Source organism: Euprymna scolopes, chromosome 3 (genome assembly GCF_053919585.1).
Source record: "Euprymna scolopes isolate OS-2025 chromosome 3, ASM5391958v1, whole genome shotgun sequence".
NCBI classification, from domain to species: Eukaryota; Metazoa; Mollusca; class Cephalopoda; order Sepiida; family Sepiolidae; genus Euprymna; species Euprymna scolopes.
The window spans coordinates 154,625,275-154,646,274 of NC_136484.1; the positions used below are offsets into that span (position 1 = coordinate 154,625,275).

At 27.8% G+C, this 21,000-nt stretch overlaps 1 protein-coding gene across 2 annotated transcripts in view; it reads right to left on the reverse strand.

Moving 5' to 3' along the window:
• Positions 1-21,000, reverse strand: part of LOC145259887 (uncharacterized) — a 575,878-nt gene that overhangs the window by 133,090 nt on the left and 421,788 nt on the right. The window contains exons 91-125 of one of the 2 annotated variants that reach the window (XM_080117779.1): positions 20,790-20,975; positions 20,309-20,482; positions 19,624-19,797; positions 18,930-19,103; positions 18,523-18,597; positions 17,787-17,972; positions 17,269-17,343; positions 16,649-16,834; positions 16,217-16,390; positions 15,535-15,708; positions 14,894-15,067; positions 14,429-14,503; positions 13,509-13,694; positions 13,059-13,133; positions 12,378-12,563; positions 11,943-12,116; positions 11,341-11,514; positions 10,661-10,834; positions 10,144-10,221; positions 9,587-9,772; positions 9,132-9,206; positions 8,487-8,672; positions 8,065-8,238; positions 6,490-6,663; positions 5,929-6,102; positions 5,431-5,505; positions 4,594-4,779; positions 4,183-4,257; positions 3,519-3,704; positions 3,071-3,244; positions 2,441-2,614; positions 1,780-1,953; positions 1,373-1,441; positions 731-916; positions 283-357 (exon numbers count right to left, since the gene is read on the reverse strand). In XM_080117779.1, coding sequence (XP_079973905.1) covers positions 283-357; positions 731-916; positions 1,373-1,441; positions 1,780-1,953; positions 2,441-2,614; positions 3,071-3,244; positions 3,519-3,704; positions 4,183-4,257; positions 4,594-4,779; positions 5,431-5,505; positions 5,929-6,102; positions 6,490-6,663; positions 8,065-8,238; positions 8,487-8,672; positions 9,132-9,206; positions 9,587-9,772; positions 10,144-10,221; positions 10,661-10,834; positions 11,341-11,514; positions 11,943-12,116; positions 12,378-12,563; positions 13,059-13,133; positions 13,509-13,694; positions 14,429-14,503; positions 14,894-15,067; positions 15,535-15,708; positions 16,217-16,390; positions 16,649-16,834; positions 17,269-17,343; positions 17,787-17,972; positions 18,523-18,597; positions 18,930-19,103; positions 19,624-19,797; positions 20,309-20,482; positions 20,790-20,975 — 5,217 coding nt within the window. Of the gene's footprint in view, positions 1-282; positions 358-730; positions 917-1,366; positions 1,442-1,779; positions 1,954-2,440; positions 2,615-3,070; positions 3,245-3,518; positions 3,705-4,182; positions 4,258-4,593; positions 4,780-5,430; positions 5,506-5,928; positions 6,103-6,489; positions 6,664-8,064; positions 8,239-8,486; positions 8,673-9,131; positions 9,207-9,586; positions 9,773-10,143; positions 10,222-10,660; positions 10,835-11,340; positions 11,515-11,942; positions 12,117-12,377; positions 12,564-13,058; positions 13,134-13,508; positions 13,695-14,428; positions 14,504-14,893; positions 15,068-15,534; positions 15,709-16,216; positions 16,391-16,648; positions 16,835-17,268; positions 17,344-17,786; positions 17,973-18,522; positions 18,598-18,929; positions 19,104-19,623; positions 19,798-20,308; positions 20,483-20,789; positions 20,976-21,000 lie in introns of both variants that reach the window. The other variant, XM_080117787.1, reaches the window with a different exon arrangement.

Consider the following 21,000-nt stretch of genomic DNA (forward strand, 5'->3'; position numbering starts at 1 on the left):
TAAAGTATATATGAAATTATATTTTATTTTTAAGACTCAAACATTCACAGAATTTATAATTTAAAAAATAACATAAAAATGCAAGCATTTTTTCAGCTAGGAAAAAATGTGTAAGGGACTTATACGTCCGAATATTAACACTAAATTTATTTATTAACACTTTATAAGAAATGCGCCATGTAAGGATGATGCTGTATTTCAGTATAAAATATTCAGATACTCAGATTCAATGATAGCCTTAATGCTTGTTTTAAATCAAATCATCAATAAACTGATGCGAACCTGTTTCTCCATATTTCTTACGGAACAAGCTGAACTTTGGCAGTTTCATTTCGAATTTTGGAAACGACCATGATCCTGATAAGTGAAATGCAATATTATACAATATTAGAATTAATTTGACAGGAAATGATATAATTTTATAATGAATTGCTTTTACTGATACTTCAGTGTGCACCAACTAGAAATACTTATATTTTATTAATAGTAAATAAGAATTTGAGAGTATATATTATAATGAAGGAATTTTACCCATTATATAAGGTCGATTATTGCATAAATTAAGTTAAATTTTTTAGGTTAACTAAACAATATAATAATTGTTAAATGATGTTTATAAATGTGTACATGTAATTAAAGCAAAATACGTCCAAGTAATTTAAAACTTTATAGAATATAATCTTTAAATGAAATTAGTGGGTGCAAACACTATATGATATACTTATCTAACCTTCAACATCCGCTTCCATTTTTGGAAGGGCTTCACGGGCCTCTTTCAGATCAAGTTCAAGTTCTGGATATTGGGCTTTCTCAGCCTCCAAGATAAGCTTCTCAAGTGCGGGCCTATCATTGTTCTTCATAGCTAACCGCATTTGGGCACGTAGGTCTTCGGGGGACATCAATTCGATTGTAACATCTATATAAAATTATTACGTTTTTGTAGTTTTTTTATTAGAAACAATAATATAAATAAGCATTTTTTTTAATGTTTTATACATAATATTGCAATTCATCTACAAATTTAAATCTCCCAAATCTAATAAAAATAAGCATTTAACTGTGATTTAATTTGATTTAAATTTGGAAATAATCGCTTGAGATTTAATTTTAAACGCATGCTCTATTATAGCACAGTTTTAATGGAAATAATTTATAGTGTTATCTAGTAAAAGTTAGTTATTACCGTTTATATAATGAGAATGGCTTTTTTATTTGCAAATTTATATACCAACATTACGTAACGATATTTACAGAAAGTTCAATATATGTTCATAATATGATAGCGAAATCATTAAATATCTTATATTTTTCGTTCAATAATCGTTACAGTTATAATTCATAAATAAGAAACTAAAAAATAGCGAACCTTTACCTTTTTTCTTCTTAGAGAAGAGTCCAAAGCTGGGCATTTTGATATTAATGTCTGGGAACGACAAAGATCCTGATGACCAAAATTAAATATGTTTTAATGAATTCAGAATAAATTTCGATATATTACAATCATTTTTAAACCACTCATTACCTTGAGTCAGAGTTATTTTTAATAAGAGAATTAATCATGTTTCATAATGTACTGAATGAAACTTATGATAAAATATGTATTTTACTCAGTTTAAAATTTTACAAACGTAAGTTTTAGTCGATCAAAATTTGATAAATATTTTTCTATTAAAAATCTAATCAGAATTCGGAATATTACTGAATAAATTACACTTTAATGCAAATCAGAATGAAAACGTTTTTTTTTTCAGTTATTATAAGCAAATTATCGAGACGAACCTTTACCGCTTGCTTCCAAAGCATCCAGATGAAGTCTGGCTTCTTGGATGTTTGGCATGAGTTCTGGATGTCCGTAACTGACACATTCATCAATTACTTTGGCCAAAAATTCTGGATCGTCTTTCTTGATTGCACCCTTTAGTTTCAGTTTAAGGTCATCTACACTCAATTTTCCTGACAAACAAATGATACCAATGGCAACGACATTAACACTTTCAACATGAAGTAGATTTAAGGCAGATTTTAGTATTGTAAAAATGTGAATTACCTACAGATATAATTAAATAAATTTAAATGTTATATTTAAAAACAAGTCCAAGGTCTTTACGGAGAAAACGAAATTTTTATCGATTTATTTCTTACTAAGAACAGAAATTTAAAATGATGAATATTAAGATACATCAATAAACATTTCTGATAGTATTACGTTCATGTTTGAATATGTATTTGATTAGAAGTATATACATTTATTTTATTTGTTTTATCATAAACTAGCATCAGTATGTTCACAGTAATAACGATGCACTGTAACACATAATGTTATAACTGTGTCAGAGGTTTTAGCAGAGCATTTAGGAAAACCAAGATTAGGATACTGCGAGGGAGATTTAAGAACTAATAAATACAAACTGATACATTTATCAACTTCGAAGATACTAACCTCCACGACCAAAGCCCATACCGTCTAGTGTGTCTCGTGCCAAATTGAGATCGAGAGCAAGTTCCGGAAATCCAGCTTCCTCGCATTCAATGATAGCCTTTTCCAATTGAAGCTTGTCTTTGTTTTTGATTGCTGCCCTCAGTTTGCCACGAAGAAAGTCCGGTGTTTTAAGATCTGATTAACGTAATTAATTAACAATTATGATCTGACAGAAGTAATATAATATGCGATTGTTTTTACACTCATTTCAGAGATGCTAAATTATTTTATAACTATAGTTTCCATTCATAGATATTTTATTTGTATTAAAGAATAATAAACAACATCTATCAGAATATTTTATATCATAAGATGCAAGTCTGATACAAGTATGTTTCATATATTATATACATTTATATAAGTGTTTACATTCGAATATAGCAATTATTTATGATTTTACATGAACAACTCTTAATAAATGAATTAATAGATATAAAGAAATTTTACTGCATTTAAACTCTATGATACATTTATTATTGTTGGGAAATATAGATATATCTTATATGATGTTAATGTTCTAAAATATTTATTTTATTTATTTACAATATCTGCATTTATTAAAGAGATTTGTATTCAAATGTATATTCTAACCTCCTTTTCCGCCTTCCAGTTTGAATAAGGCAACTCTCGACTTGTGGATATCAGCATCGAGTCCAGGAAGACCGAGACTGATGCTGTCTTTAATGGTCGCATCCAAAAGTTTCTTATCTTTTGCTTTCAATGCCGCTTTATGCCGTTTACGTAGATCGTCCACGGAAATTTCTCCTAATAATTGAAAGTCGATTTATATGAAAATATAAAATTTTATATTTCGGATTTTTTAATAATTGTGTTTAAAATACAATGTTTGCATAGTTACATATGAATTAAAATACTTTCTTATGTTTTTCTTATCGATGATATATCAGATAATAATAATAATAATCAACAATTATAAGTAAAACATTAAAATATGAATATTAATATAACGAATTATTATCCATAAAGAGTTTCTTATTAGTTGGATTTTTACAATAAATAATCATCTTTTTAATCTGACCTCCATATCCGCCACTCAATTTGAAGAGTGCTTCCCGGGCATCACAGACATCGAATGCCAGTTCTGGATACTTGGCTTCCTCAGCAATATCAATAAGTTGTTCTAATTTTGGTCGATCTTTGTTCTTCACAGCTAATCGCAGTTGGTCACGCAATATTTCTGGTGTCAAATCGTCCAAGGATATATCTATTCAAATTCAGATTACAATAGTCAGCAAAATATTTCATATCGCTATGATAAAAATAATACGAATTATTGTATTGTTATTTATTGCATTATAATAATCTTTCTTCTCTTGTAATTATTGTATCGGTCAGTTTATATATTTGTACATATCTTAAACTTGAAATTTATCCGTGTAGATTTGCATATATTTATCAATATGCTTTTATTAAGCATTCTACCCTATACATAGATTTATGGTGAAATCAGAATAGAAAACAAATTTATGATTCTATGAATATGATGAAAACAATTAATCATTTGGAAATAGAATCAGTAATGAAAATAATTGTATATGTATAAATATATCCATGTATATAAAAATAAAGAAGGTAGGAAATACGTAATGAATCATGCTGGCAATTATATTGCATTTAGTATTTAATATTTAAAATATAGTTTCTTTTAAAAAATATTAATATACTAAAATCGTGATTCGAACCTGTATCTCCATGTTTCTTACGGAACAGACTGAACTTTGGAAGCTTCATTTCAAATTGTGGAAACGACCATGATCCTGATAATCAAAACGGCAATAATAATCTCCTATAATTTTGTATAACTATATAAGAAAATAATGAAATGATTATTTTTACAGTTAATCAATTACTGATGGGTTCCATTTTTTTTAATTTCGTAAATTGTAATCAACATGATATCAATGATTATTTAAATTACCTTGCCTTTCTGAGGTAAACAAATACGATATGATGATCATTAAAATAGGGTTTATATATTTACCCATTTAATTAAAATGTTATAATTAAAATTAATTTAAAAGTCTGTTTGTTATAGAATATATTATTTACATAAAATGAAAGGGTGCAGATGCAATATGATATACTTATCTAACCTTCAACATCTGCTTCCATTTTTGGAAGTGCTTCACGGGCCTCTTTCAGATCTACTTCAAGTTCTGGATATTGGGCTTCCTCGGCTTCCAAGATAAGCTTCTCAAGTGCAGGTCTATCGTTGTTCTTCATAGCTAATCGCATTTGATAACGTAGGTCTTCAGGGGGCATCAATTCGATTGAAACATCTATATAAAATCATTAGATTGTTGTAGTTTATATTAGAAACTAAATGATATAATAATTATCTCTAAGAAAGTTTTAATATATATTATTACAATTATTCGTCTATAGAAATTGTATTTTAAATTTGATAGTATTAAACACATTGTTTTATCATTTATGTAAGAATAATACATATATTTGTTAAAAGTATATTCTATAAATAATTTTCTTTAATGGCACTACAAATTAGTTATTTTTATTGTAATGTTGTTTAGATTAGCAAATGCATTACTTGTCAGTATATTATTTTATTTCTAGCAATATTTTGTTAATTAAAATAATATTTCTATATAACGTAACTTTTAATATTATATCGGTTATGAATATGCAAAGAAAATCTGTATCTACTGAGATATAATTTAACAAAACATAGTGTATTATTTCACAGTAGAAAATATTTGATATTATAATTGTTGTAATTTAGTTATGCTTCCTAGAAAAGTAAAATTTTGAAGTAGTGAAGCTTAACAATCTCGAAATTCTATTACAATATTTACAAAAAGTAGATATATGAAGTTCAAAATTATTTATATATTTATATATTCGGTATTGCTGATATTAATAGTCATTATTATAATTATAATTTATTCATGAGAAGCTAAAAGATAGCGAACCTTTATCTTTTTTCTTCTTAGAGAAGAGTCCAAAGCTGGGCATTTTGATATTGATGTCTGGGAACGACAAGGATCCTGATGATCAAAATATAATTTTTAAATAAACACACAAAAAGAATCTTATGCATTAAAGGCATCTTTGCATAACGAATAATTAATTCCATTTGCAATATTGACATATAAATAATATTATTATTTACTATATTATCAATTAAATTTATCACTCACTTTGTTAAAATTAACTCCGAATCAATTAAGAATTTAATAAAAAATAAAAGCAACCAAAAAAATGGATAAGTTTAATGACCATTAGCAATGCTAACAGAATTCTACATAAGGAATACTATTTAATAAGGATATGGACTTTAAGATGGTCATATTTGTTGAACGTAATAAGTAATGTGATAAGAATTTCGAAAACTATTGAAGTAATTATACTTTAAAGTAATAAGTATTTCGGGTTTTGGCAGTTTGAGTATGTAAACTATTGAGACAAACCTTTGCCGCTTTCTTCCAGGGTATCCAAACGTAATCTGGCTTCTTGGATATTTGGCATAAGTTCTGGGTGTCCGTAACTGACACATTCGTCAATCACTTTTGCCAGAAGATCTGGATCATTTTCCTTGATTGCACCCTTTAGTTTCAGTTTAAGTTCGTCTACACTCAGTTCTCCTAACAAACAAATAATAGCAATGACAAAACTAATACTTCCCAAGGAGATATACGACAATTCTAGATATATGAAGTTAAGTCATATATGTATAATAATGCTATATTTTATTTAACTACGAATCGTAATCAAATTATGAACTCATGAAAAATAAATGTTAAACCATTGATAATTTAATAATTAACATGCATAATTTAAATGGTGTATGTTAAAATATATTAATGAATTTTATGATAATTTTATGCTTAGATTTCAATATAAATTGATTACAGAAAAATCGATTTTAGCATTAACATATTGTTCCGCTTTCGTTATATATAAAAACATTGTGTAATCATAAAAGTATATAAAGAGAATGAAAGGCATTTATGTATTTCAAAACTACTAACCTCCACGACCAAAACCCATGCCTTCTAGAGTGTCTCTAGCCAAGTTGAGATCGAGAGAAAGTTCCGGAAATCCGGCTTTCTCGCATTCAAGGATAGCTTTTTCCAATTGAGCTCGATCTTTGTTTTTGATCGCTGCCCTCAGTTTTCCACGATAAAATTCCGGGGTTTTCAGTTCTGATTAATGCAATTGATATTTACAATTATTTAGATGTGAATAAAACAACATTAGTAATTCATTTTTTCTAAATATCGATCATTACTTAGTAATAAATAGCCATAAATGAATTGACACATATATTAATAACACTGCAAAATGCATGTGTTAAGTTAGCACGTACGCTTGATTCGGACTATATTGTACTGTGAAACTGAACTAACCCTATTCGGGCTTAACCGGCTTCTTCCGAAGGAGGAAGTTCCATGGGAGTATGAAATTGAAGACAAGCGGTCCCCAGTCGCATATATATATATATATATATATATATATATATATATATATATATATATATATATATATATCAACGATGTTAGGTTTTTGCAACTCTTGAAGAGAAGTGCCCTCCTACGTGCAGCTCCTAGAATTCCAACATTGGTCACCCATTTTAGCAATGATCAACGTTGCTTAACTTTGTTGATTTGACGGAGACTGGTGTGTCAACGTGATAATGCCATATAACTAACTAAATAAATAAGCTATAAATTGAATCATTACCGATGCATCTCTATGTCACATTGTTTTAGTTAGATATTTCATTTAATTCGACTTTAAAAATAATATGGACGCTTCAAATAAATCTGCATTGAATTTATTTAAATTTTTAAAAAATTACGAAGGAAACACGTTAAAATATTTTTCTCTCTAAATTTCTACTTAAATATATATTTTGTTCGCATAAAAATAACTTATGAGCAATTAAATTGTGTACAGGTACGTAAGGTAGAGTTTCGTGCTGATTGCTTCTTGTAGATGCTGTCAATTAGTGCCCAGAAACTATAATCGGATATATATTAGTAGAGTAACCAACTTAGCTTTAAATGAAAATAATAAACATTACATAATTTAATAGAAATGATCAACTCATATTGTATATACAGAAAAAGAATGAAATAGTGATATGAGTAGTTAAAATCAAATCAGGATTCGAATTCAACAAAAAGTATGTTTATATACAAAAATGCATAACGGAATCATCCCACTATGAATCTAAAATTTTATAAGTGGGATTGGTAAAATTTACGTCCGGTTTTGTATCATATGGATATATCAATATCTGTTGATTTATTATGATAATTAAATTTATACTGTTTTTATAAATATAATGTAGGCATAAGATCACTATTACAACAGGATAATATAAGATTGAAATATTTAAAAGCGACTTACATTATCAGCAGAGTATCAAACCATTTATAATGTAAACCAATTACAAATTAACGTTATTGCATCCATAAATACATTGAATATTTCCATTGTTATATCGATACATGCAATTACATCTTATATCATGTAAACGTTAAATTTAATATAAGCATTAAAACTTTTAGAGAGATATTCATTCAAATATGGATTCTAACCTCCTTTTCCGCCTTCCAGTTTGAATAATGCAATTCGGGACTTGTGGATATCAGCATCGAGTCCAGGAAGACCAAGACTGATGCTGTCTCTAATGGTTGCATCCAAAAGTTTCTTATCTTTTGCTTTCAATGCTGCTTTATGCCGTTTACGTAGGTCGTCCACAGAAATATCTCCTAATAATTGAAAGTTAATTTATTTAAGAATATGAAATAAAATAAATAATTAAAATCGATTCTTTTCCAAATAAATTACTGATATAATAGTATATTTGATGTAATTAATTAGAACTTTATTAGATGCAACAATTAAATTAAAGAATGGATCGTTTTAACAAATAATTGTATATTTTAAAGTATTTATGTAAATTTTAGATAATTTTAATATCTTACAATTTACATTAAATAATCATTTTGAAGCTAACCTCCATATCCGCCACTCAATTTGAAGAGTGCTTCCCGTGCTTCGCAGAGATCGAACGCCAATTCTGGATACTTAGCTTCCTCAGCAATGTCAATAAGTTGTTCTAATTTCGATCGATCGTTGTTTTTCACAGCTAAGCGTAGTTGATCACGCAATGTTTCTGGTGTCAGATCGTCCAGAGATATGTCTAATCAAAATCAGATTATAAATGTCAAAAGTATTTTATATCTACACAATAGATAAATTAAGAGTATCGCTGTATATTCGTTAAAATTAAAATAACATGTACATGGTATTTCGTAATTATTTAAGTTTGTAGTTTTTTTTATATTAGAATTAGAAAATTTATCTTTGTAGATTTAAACATTTAAAATATATTAATGTCATGTCTATGCAGTTTCTGCTTAAGAAATGATTTTTGTTATTTTATGAATGCAAAATATAAAGTAACATAAAGAAATATTTATTTGAAATATATAAATTGACGAACTAAGTAATTACTTTTATAATATATATATATATATATATATATATATATAATTAATTAATCTTGTATATATTCATATTACTATTTTTTATTTAATATTCATAAAATAGTCGATTTTATTCTTATGTTAAATAAATTTATCAATAAACTGATGCGAACCTGTGTCTCCATATTTCTTACGGAACAGACTGAACTTTGGAAGTTTCATTCCGAATTTAGGAAACGACCATGATCCTGATAATCAAAATGTAATAATATTATACAATAATAGATGTTATTCTGCTAAAACGATTATTTTTTAAAACATTTTTGTGATTTTCTTAAAATAATAGACTGGTTAATTTGTTAATATAATGATTATCAGAGATGAGTTTTCATTTCTTTACTATTAATAAATCAGAAAATAGATTGTATGATAATGATTGTAGTTTACTTAATGTGCATAGTCATTAAATTTTAAGGTAGATAAAAACGACATAATGATGATTAGAGAGTGTTAACCAATTGAATAATTTAATACAAAAAACTACTTTAAATCAAAGAAACGGGCTACATGAGAATATAAATCTAATGAAATGTAACGATGAAAACGCAGTATGATAAACTTATCTAACCTTCAACATCTGCTTCCATTTTTGGAAGTGCGGCACGGGCTTCTTTCAGATCAAGTTCAAGTTCTGGATATTGGGCTCTCTCAGCTTCCAAAATAAGCTTCTCAAGTGCAGGTCTATCATTGTTCTCCATAGCTAACTGCATTTGGTAGCGTAGGTCTTCAGGGGACATCAATTCGATTGTAACATCTACATAAAATCATTAGGTTTTTGTAATTTTATATTAAGAATTATAGGAACTACATATTTGTATATTTAAAAAGCCAGCAATAGCAGAGTATTGTATAAATCAAAAGATTTTATATTATTGTTAAGTTAATATGAGACTACAATCAATATTTTAGTTGATGAGAACTGCTTTAAAGTGGATCCTTTTTTTTTTTCTTCTTTTGGTGATCTTATCATTGTCAAAATAAAATCTTTGCGGATAGACCTTTAGCAAACATTAATAAGCATTCGATGATATAAAATAGAAATCATTGAATTCTTTAGTGATGATTTTAGCTATGAGACTAACATTTCTTATTAAAATGATGATAGTAAACTTCAAAATAGCGAACCTTTATCTTTCTTCTTCTTTGAAAAGAGTCCAAAGCTGGGCATTTTGATGTCCAGGTCAGGGAGCGATATGGATCCTACTAACCAAAATCAAATAAAGTTTAAGAAATACCAAAGAAGATATAACTGACAGATGGCAGACACTAACTTTGTAATAAGAGGGTAATTTCTTTTCAGGTAATTAAAAATTTTCAGGAATTACTTATCTTTTTATATTAAAATGAATTAAGGTTCTTAGATTATTGTAACTTATGTACCATTATATTAAGTGCACTTTATTAAGAAATAATTAATTTATACAACTTAACAAATTAAATATAAATAAATAATCCGTCCATAAAAAAAATATAATGAGAATTTGGTAAAATGAGTAAAGAATTATAATTAATAGAGAAAAGAATAGAATTTTTTTAACGTTTCATGTTAGTTAATCTTAAAAGATCATATCATATCATAATTTATAACGATAACAATTTGGAGCTTTACCGTAGCTACTAGACGTGAATGATCGTTACAAACCTTTGCCACTTTGTTCCAAACCATCCAGATGTAATCTGGCTTCTTGGATAGCTGGCATGAGTTCTGGGTGTCCGTAACTGACACATTCGTCTATTACTTTCGCCAAAAACTCTGGATCGTTTTTCTTTATTGCACCCTTCAATTTCAGCTTTAGTTCGTCTACACTCAATTTTCCTGGCAAGCAAGTAATATTACATATTTATATTTTATATTTTTCAGCATTAGAGTGATTTAAAGTAGGTTATAGAAACGATAGGGATCATTTACGGTATTGAAAAACGGCAGTCATTACATTAATGAAATAATTTAAAATACTCGACAGCATTTAGCGACTCAGATGAATGCAATTATTTGTATAATGTATGTTAATTGCTTCATGTTTTTGAAGTAATATAGATATATTTGATGATGCCTATTACGATCTATTGATGAATATAATGATTGCATGATAATGACAATTCTGCAATAAAAATCAATGTAAGTTTGTTTACAATAAGAACAGTTATAGTTAAATAATTTGTTACAAATCGATACTCTTTTTATTCAATTAAAACGATAATTTGATATTGATGATACAAAAAATGCAAGTATCGATTTAGATAAACGAAAAAGAGTGCAGCTAACCAGTATTCTAAGTGAGTTTGACAAGGAAATTCATTATAAATTTTGAAAATACTAACCTCCGCGACCAAAGCCCATACCGTCTAGTGTACCTCTGGCTAAATTGAGATCGAGCGCGAGTTCCGGGAATCCGGCTTCTTCGCATTCAATGATGGCCTTTTCCAATTGAAGTTTGTCTTTGTTTTTGATTGCTGTCCTCAATTGACCACGAAGAAATTCCGGTGTTTTAAGATCTGATTAATGTAATTAAGATCATGATTCTAAAATGTTACAATGAATTATAAGATTATTTTGATGTTTAATCATTTCGAGAATTGAATTTACATCGATGTATATTTTATATGGATTTAAAAGTAATTCATATTATAATATTCAAAAACAGTCTTTATCTATAAATTGTTACATTTGTAAAAAGAAAATTATGATTGACGTTTTTTATAATCATATGTAAGACCTCTTAAAATGTTAATGAAATTATGTTATGAAGAGCTTTACAACTTAATCATAAAGTGAAATAATCATGAATCATAATTTATGTTGGGAACCTTCGGTCGATATATAATGATTACTCCATAAGATCAATATTTCAATTATTATATTAAGTCAATAATAACGAAATAGTTTAAGCATATAGGATTTGTATTCAAAAGTGTATTCTAACCTCCTTTTCCGCCTTCCAATTTGAATAAGGCAACTCGAGACTTGTGGATATCAGCGTCGAGTCCGGGAAGACCCAGGCTAATGCTGTCTTTAATGGTGGTATCTAAAAGTTTCTTATCTTTAGCTTTCAATGCTGCTTCATGCCGCTCACGCAAATCGTCCAGGGAAATTTCCCCTAATAATTGAAAGTCAATATATTTTTAAAATCTCATATGAAATATCCTTTTAAATCATTTTAATAAATTTGACAACTAATTATTGTGAAAATAATGTATTTAATTAAAATGATATTAGAGATATTGTTTTTTCATGGTCAAATTATGGTAAATAAAAGGCATAATTAAAGTAGTAAAATATGACAATAAGCGTAAGAGAGTACTATCATTACAGCATAATATTTGCGTAATGCATTATATAATTATTTTTTAATTCTAACCTCCATATCCGCCGCCCAATTTGAAGAGTGCTTCACGGGCCTCACAAAGATCGAACGCCAGTTCTGGATACTTGGCTTCCTCAGCAATGTCAATAAGTTGTTCTAATTTCGGTCGGTCGTTGTTCTTCACAGCTAAACGCAGTTGGTCACGCAATATTTCTGGTGTCAAATCATCCAAAGATATATCTATTCAAAATCAGATTTTAATCGTAAATCATATTTCATAACGCCATGATGAAAATAATAATAAAGATCCTCATTTAAATTATTTATTGCTGGCTTATTATATGATCCTCATTTATTGTTTATTTCTGGCGGTTAATATGTATGTTTGTATATAGTTGAATTACGATTGATATCTATTGTAGATGTGAACAGTGTTAATATTTAAATATAATTTATACAATTATCTTTATTTTAAATCTAAGGATAATTTATTATTCTGCGAATAGTATTTTAAAATGTGAATCCTTGATAGATTTAAATATTTAAGCAGAATAATTATATGCATTTTTATATTAATATGTACATATATACAATGTATTTTACAATTCATGCAAAAATATTAAATTAATGGATTCTGTACATATATCTTTATATATTTTATATATGATATTAAAACATTGTCATCTCGATATTAATAGAAAAAATGTATCCGCAAATAAAAAAAATGATGCAAACCTGTGTCTCCATATTTCTTACGGAACAGACCGAATTTTGGAAGTTTCATTTCGAATTTTGGAAACGACCATGATCCTGATAATCAAGATGCAATTAATGTTAGATAATAATAGATTAGTTATTTGTTTTCATGATAATATAAGAAATAAAGAAAGCTGTTTATTTGCATGGGTAGAAAAGAGGTTTATTTATTATTAATGAATTTAAAAATAATTTCATATTTTCTATGAAGAAATTTTACCTCATATATGAGTGATTGTTATTTAAATAACTTTACATTCGTGTGGTAAACTAAGATAATATAATGATAATGAAATGGCGTTGGTAAATTTACACATTTAATAAAAAGGAATGAATTTAAATTGATTTCAGTATGAGGATGCTATAAAATATGTAATTCATATATATTATAGGAATTGGTGCAAACGTGATATGATATACTTGTCTAACCTTCAACGTCTGCTTCCATTCTTGGAAGTGCTTCACGAGCCTCTTTCAGATCTACTTCAAGTTCTGGATATGCAGCTTTCTCAGCTTCCAAGATAAGCTTCTCAAGTGCAGGTCTATCATTGTTCTTCATAGCTAACCGCATTTGGGCGCGTAAGTCTTCGGGGGACATCAATTCGATTGAGACATCTATATAAAATTACCAGGTTTTTGTACTTTAATATTAGAAACTGAATGATGCAAGTTAACTATTTAAAACTATGTGTTCTAGGTAATATTATTAATGTAGGTATATGACATAGGTTTATTATTTGTGAGTAACTATTTTCATGTGTTATATTATAGTGTTTCTTAGTTTTAATTATTTTTATTAATAAGTAAGAGAGTAACTATTTTTAAATTATGTTTGTTTATGTCCATATTAGCATATCGCTATTTTATAAACATTAAACCTGGATATGCATTGATAGATTGCTTATATAAAAACTATTAATCATGTTCGAATAATGAATATTGTTTGTAGATATATTTAACAAGTAACCTCAGTTTCCCAAATAAATAACTTATTTCTCCCTTACTCTCGTTCTCATGAATGTAATTTCGTTTCACTTCTATCCATTTTATCATATTATTTTTTGCTATAGTAAGACTTCTGAATTGATTATCGCTCTAATATATATATATATATATATATATATATATATATATATATATATATGCCTAACTTGCATATTAATGTAATAGATTATATATTGCATTGATATAGGAACAGTAATAATGGCTATCGTTTGAAATATTTAATTTCAGTTGCAATAGGTCTTCTTTACAATATGTCAAAGGTATTAATATGCTACTTAAGCTTCGGAGATAAATGTTTGATTTTAATAATATATTATATTCATACAAAATTTATAATAGCGAACCTTTGTCTTTTTTCTTCTTTGAGAAGAGTCCAAAGCTGGGCATTTTGATATTAATATCTGGGAACGACAAGGACCCTAGTAACCAAAATAATAATCATTTTAGAAAAACACAAAAGCAAATACGACTGACACATGACATGTATTTTTTAAACTTGAAACCATTAATTTATTGAAATATATTAAAACATGTCCATGTTCTATTATATAATGAACGTCAATAATTTATAAATCCTGCCCAATTAAATTTTTATGAAGGTAAAATTTAAACTGATACAATTTGAGAAAAACGAGTGTTCTGTATAACTGTAATCAAGATCTAGTAAATAACGAAGTATTTATACTTTAAAACGAGAAGAATTTTTAACTTTTTAGTGGATATAAATGATCGAAACAAGTATTCAAAGAAAGTATGCAAAAAGTGTTTACAGTTATTCAAGTTAATATATGTGAATGATCGACACAAACCTCTGCCACTTTCTTCCAGAGTATCCAGATGTAATCTGGCTTCTTGTATTGTTGGCATAAGTTCTGGGTGTCCGTAACTGACACATTCGTCAATCACTTTCGCCAAAAGCTCGGGATCGTTTTCCTTGATTGCACCCTTTAGTTTCAGTTTAAGATCATCTACACTCAATTTTCCTGGCAAGCAAATAATATCAATGAAAATTAAATGAGGACGGTTTCCACGACAAGCTATTTACGAAAAAGTATATCGATTAAGTGGTGAATAGAGAGATTATTAGAATGGAATGTTATTGTATAATTTTAAAACGAGTAGAAGGACAATTATTTTTACATAAATAATGCTTTTATGTAAAATATTAGAATTTACCCAGTGATATATTTTATACTACGATATACTAACGAATCATTATGATGTATATAATGATATTAATATATTAGTATTTGAATACAAATTGGATTTATAAACAATCCATTTAGCACAAATCTAAATACTTATCACTGATTTTTTAGACATCGAGACTTTTAAAGAGGAAGGATTAAAATATAATATACGATAAAGAAACAACGATAACAGTGTTCAGGATAATTTTATCAGGTTTTTAATTACACAAATAATCCATCTAAACTTTGAAAATACTAACCTCCACGACCAAAGCCCATACCGTCTAATGTGTCTCTAGCCAAATTTAGATCGAGGGCGAGTTCCGGAAATTCGGCTTCCTCGCATTCAACAATGGCCTTTTCCAATTGAAGTTTGTCTTTGTTATTGATTGCTGCTCTCAGTTGGCCACGAAGAAAGTCCGGTGTTTTAAGATCTGATCAATGTAATTAATTAGCAATTAAAAATCGACAGTAGTAACATAATCTAAGTTTATTTTAGATATATTACAGACTGAAATGTCAATTGATGAATATTTAAGAAAAATGCACGAAATTAGCGAAATAATTTATCTCGTGAGATGCAGGATGCTATATTGTTTATATTAGATTTCCAGAATCCAGATTGATATTTTGGTTAGTTGTTGTTCACATTTGTAATAATATATTGAGATTCTTAATAAATAAATTTAATTATATGAGGCAGAAATGAACGGAGTTCATTAATTATAATCTCAGACTTAATTAATTAATATTAATTAAATATAAAGTGATCAATGATAAATAAACAACTTCTGTCAATAAATATGTTAAGTATTATTTGTTATTATGTAAATAGATATGTAATCTTATAATATTTATATAAATGATTCTTATGTAATAAGAGAAGTTTACTATGATATTTAGATCATTAAGTGACGTTTTTATTCAAATACGTATTCTAACCTCCTTTTCTGCCATCCAGTTTGAATAAGGCAACTCTCGACTTGTGAATATCAGCATCGAGTCCAGGAAGACCAAGACTGATGCTGTCTCTAATGGTTGCATCCAAAAGTTTCTTATCTTTTGCTTTCAATGCTGCTTTGTGCTGTTTACGCAGGTCGTCCACAGAAATATCTCCTAATAATTGAAATTAAGTTTATTTAATAATACGAAAACAAATATTCATTTCTTTACTTACATTCATCGGTTGTTAATATTTAAATATTGAGAAATTATGCATTTAATTAAAATAGCTTTATTATCAGATTGATGAAATAATCGTCTTTTAAACAAAGATGATTAAACATGTTCACGTATAAAATGAAGTATTATCATTACAATATAATTTAAACGTAATAATATCTATACTTATATAAGAATTATATTTCATCTAACCTCCATATCCTCCACCCAATTTGAAGAGTGCTTCGCGGGCATCACAAAGATCGAACGCCAGTTCTGGATACTTAGCTTCCTCAGCAATGTCAATAAGTTGTTCTAATTTCGGTCGATCGTTGTTCTTTATAGCTAAGCGTAGTTGATCACGCAATGCTTCTGGTGTCAAGTCGTCCAGGGATATATCTGTTTAAAAGCAGGTTTTAATAGTAAGAAACATATTTAATATTTTCACGGTAAATATGCTACGGATTATCGTAGTATATTCATTAAACGGCTTTTAAATGTGTTTATCTGTCATTGTTTTTATAGTTGGTTGTATTTTTATATACGTTTGTACTTATATTTGAATTAGAATTTTATATTTTGTAGATTTACCATTTAAATATGAACAGGATGCAATTCCCTATATATATATATATATATATATATATATATATATATATATATATGTATATATATATGTATATATATATATATATATATATATATATATATATACAATGTATTTTACCTTACTGAAGTAATGAATATTTTATTGACTTTATTCTGAATTAATACTTAGTATCAATAGTATAATTTTCTTAAGATTTATTTGAAATAAATAAAGTGACGCGAACCTGTTTCCCCATGTTTTTGGCGGAACAAACTGAACTTTGGAAGTTTCATTCCGAATTGTGGAAACGACCATGATCCTGATAATAAAAATTTAATATTTTTACACAGTAATATGATTGATATTACTACTAATCAATTCACTGTAAACATTTTCGTGATTATCTTAAACACAAACAAATTTAACCAGTTTAATGCCTTGTGTAAGTACCGTTATTTTTACTTTTACTCAATTAAAATAGTCTAGATATTATTATGAATGATGTTTCTACCTGATATAAATTGTTGATTATTAGTTAAATTACATTGGTATTCATGTGAAATAGACAATAGCCATAGTGTGATTATCAAATGATTTTAATAGATTTACATGTTACATTAAATCGTAATATGTCGAATTAAATTAAAATTACGTAGATATATATATATATATATATATATATATATATATATATATATATATATATATATATATATACATGAAAAGGGTAGCTGTAAATACAATGTTATATACTTATCTAACCTTCAACATCGGTTTCCATTTTTGGAAGTGCTTCACGGGCGTCTTTCAAGTCAAGTTCAAGTTCTGGATATTGGGCTTTCTCGGCTTCCAAAATAAGTTTCTCGAGTGCGGGTCTATCATTGTTCTTCATAGCTAACTTCATTTGGGCACGTAGGTCTTCAGGGGGCATCAATTCGATTGTAACATCTATATAAAATCATTCGTTTTTTAGCTTAATATTAGAACTAAATAATACACATACTGCATTAGAAATCTTTGTTAGACATATTGCTATACAATGAAATATAGACATCTCTACGGTTTTACGATAGAAAATATAAAAGTGTGCATATTGATTGTCATTTTTATATTAACTTTATTATTTATTAATAATATATGAATAACACATATATGCTCGTATGTGTGAAAATTAAGAACATTTAACTCATTTATTTAACAAATAAATCATTTTTTGTTTTATTTTTATGAAGAATTCAATTTAAATGCGAATATATTTATATATTCATTTTTAACTTCTAATGAAGTCGGGTAAATACCATGCTTTTGGTTTAATGAACGTTTGCTGCTTTATAATCTCCAAATTTTTCTCTCGTGTGATGCAGTATCAAAATGAATATTAAATTATAGAATGTTGGAAATCAAAGCAACTTATATTTTCTTCAGTTATACGTTTGGTATTATATTCGGTGACTGTTATAATAATAATTTATTAATATGAAATTTTAAAATAGCGAACCTTTATCCTTTTTCTTCTTGGAGAAGAGTCCAAAGCTAGGCATTTTGATATTCAGGTCGGGGAACGACATAGATCCTGATAACCGAAATATTATATTTTTAGAGAAATACAAAACAGAATACGATTAATCGATAATAGGATAATAAATGCAATTTATATTGATTTAAAAAACAAATTGAAAGAATTAATTGATTTTCAGTAGTACAAATTACATTGTTTACTATTATTATAAGAAGTTACACTCAGTTAAGTATGCAATAAAAAAAATTCTAACGCATTTAAAATTTTAAATTATCGTCCAAAAATTAAATTCTGTAAAAATATTGAAGAAATTATAATTCGTGGCAATGCGAATATGAAGTGCAATCTGTTTTTTCAGCTGGTGAGTGTGAATAATAGACACAAACCTCTGTCACTTTCTTCCAGATTATCCAGATGTAATCTGGCTTCTTGGATAGTCGGCATTAATGCAGGGTGTCCGTAACTGACACATTCGTCTATCACTTTCGCCAGAAATTCTGGATTGTTCTCCCTGATTGCACCCTTTAGTTTCAGTTGAAGGTCATCCACACTCAGTTTTCCTGACGAGCAAATAGGAGCTTTGATTAGTACGGTAGTACTTTTCCCAAGAGAACTAAATTCAAAATTAATTACTGAAATTGAATTGGTATTTTTGCTAGTGTTCTTCAATATGTAAAAGGTGAGGTGATAATTGTATTTCTAGATAATATTTTAAAGATGTACAACACTTATTTGAATATGACAAATATGTAGATTTCAATAGATTATTTATAAAATAACAGAAATTTGTATTGTAAAGTTTTCGATATGTCAGTAGATACCTATTATATTACAGTTAATAGTTGGGAGTAATAATAATGATGGGCAAATTCATGTAGCATATGTAATTAAACACACATGGAGAATTCCATGTTTAGAACTTGTTGGATATTGATAAATATTTAGAAAATAATAAAATTTAAATATATTTTGATCGAAGTCAGCAGAACTTTACGTATCTCAGTTTTGCACTGTTCTGGAATATTTAAAAAATTGATAAATTAAAAAAGTTATTTTATTATTAACTTGAAAAATACTAACCTCCACGACCAAAGCCCATACCGTCCAGAGTGTCTCTAGCCAAATTGAGATCGAGAGCTAGTTCCGGAAATCCGGCTTCCTCGCATTCAATGATTGCTTTTTCCAATTGAAGTTTGTCTTTGTTATTGATTGCTGCTCTCAGTTGGCCACGAAGAAAGTCCGGTGTTTTAAGATCTGATCAATGTAATTAATTATAAATTATGTTTCCGAAGTGATAATATGATTTTAATGTAGTTGATAAGCAATTATAATTTTGCAATGGTAATATGATACTAATATTACTTTGTAAATTCATTCTAGAATCTTTTAATTATTTCGTGGATGCAATTTCAATTTATAAACTTTACATCATATTTAAAGACGAATGAATCATTTAGGCACATTAGTTTACTTGTAAAGATGCTAGACATATCATATTTTAACGTTTTCTAGTTGTTGAACTGTTTCTATAATTTATTTGAACTTATTGATCATGTGGATTATATGAGAAAAATCATATTCGTAAGTTGATTAATAAATAAGTACAATATTAGCACTAATAAATGATTTTTTTTTAATTCTGTTGTCACAAAATTACATAATTTTATACTTGTATTGATATAAGTGCACACGTTTAATGTTACGAAATAACTAAGAAAGTATCCGAATATGCTAGAGACTTTTGTATTCAAATGTATATTCTAACCTCCTTTTCCGCCTTCCAGTTTGAATAAGGCAACTCGAGACTTGTGTATATCGGCATCGAGTCCAGGAAGACCGAGGCTGATGCTTTCTTTAATGGTTGCATCCAAAAGTTTCTTATCTTTTGCTTTCAATGCTGCTTTATGTCGTTCACGAATGTCGTCCGCAGAAATATCTCCTAATAATTGGAAGTCGATTAATATAAACATGTGAAAGTAAATTTCGTCAAATCATTTAGTCTTTGAGCGAAAAAAAGGATATCTATTAAAATACGTTTAGAGATGTTTTGTCTTCATAATATTTATGGTTAAGAATTTTAAAAGAAATTTGAAAATAAAATTATTCATGTAAAATATATCGATTAATTTTTAGAGATGTTATATTGTAGTAATTAAAATTATTTATATTATTGAAATGAGTTGTTTTATTACAATATAGTTTGAAAATATTAATACTTATATTATATAATCTTATTTTGTTCTAACCTCCATATCCGCCTCCCAATTTGAAGAGTGCTTCGCGGGCCTCACAAAGATCGAACGCCAACTCTGGATACTTAGCTTCCTCAGCAATGTCAATAAGTTGTTCTAATTTCGGTCGGTCGTTGTTCTTCACAGCTAAGCGCAGTTGGTCACGCAATGTTTCTGGTGTCAAATCATCCAGAGATATGTCTATTCAAAGTTAGATAGCGATAAT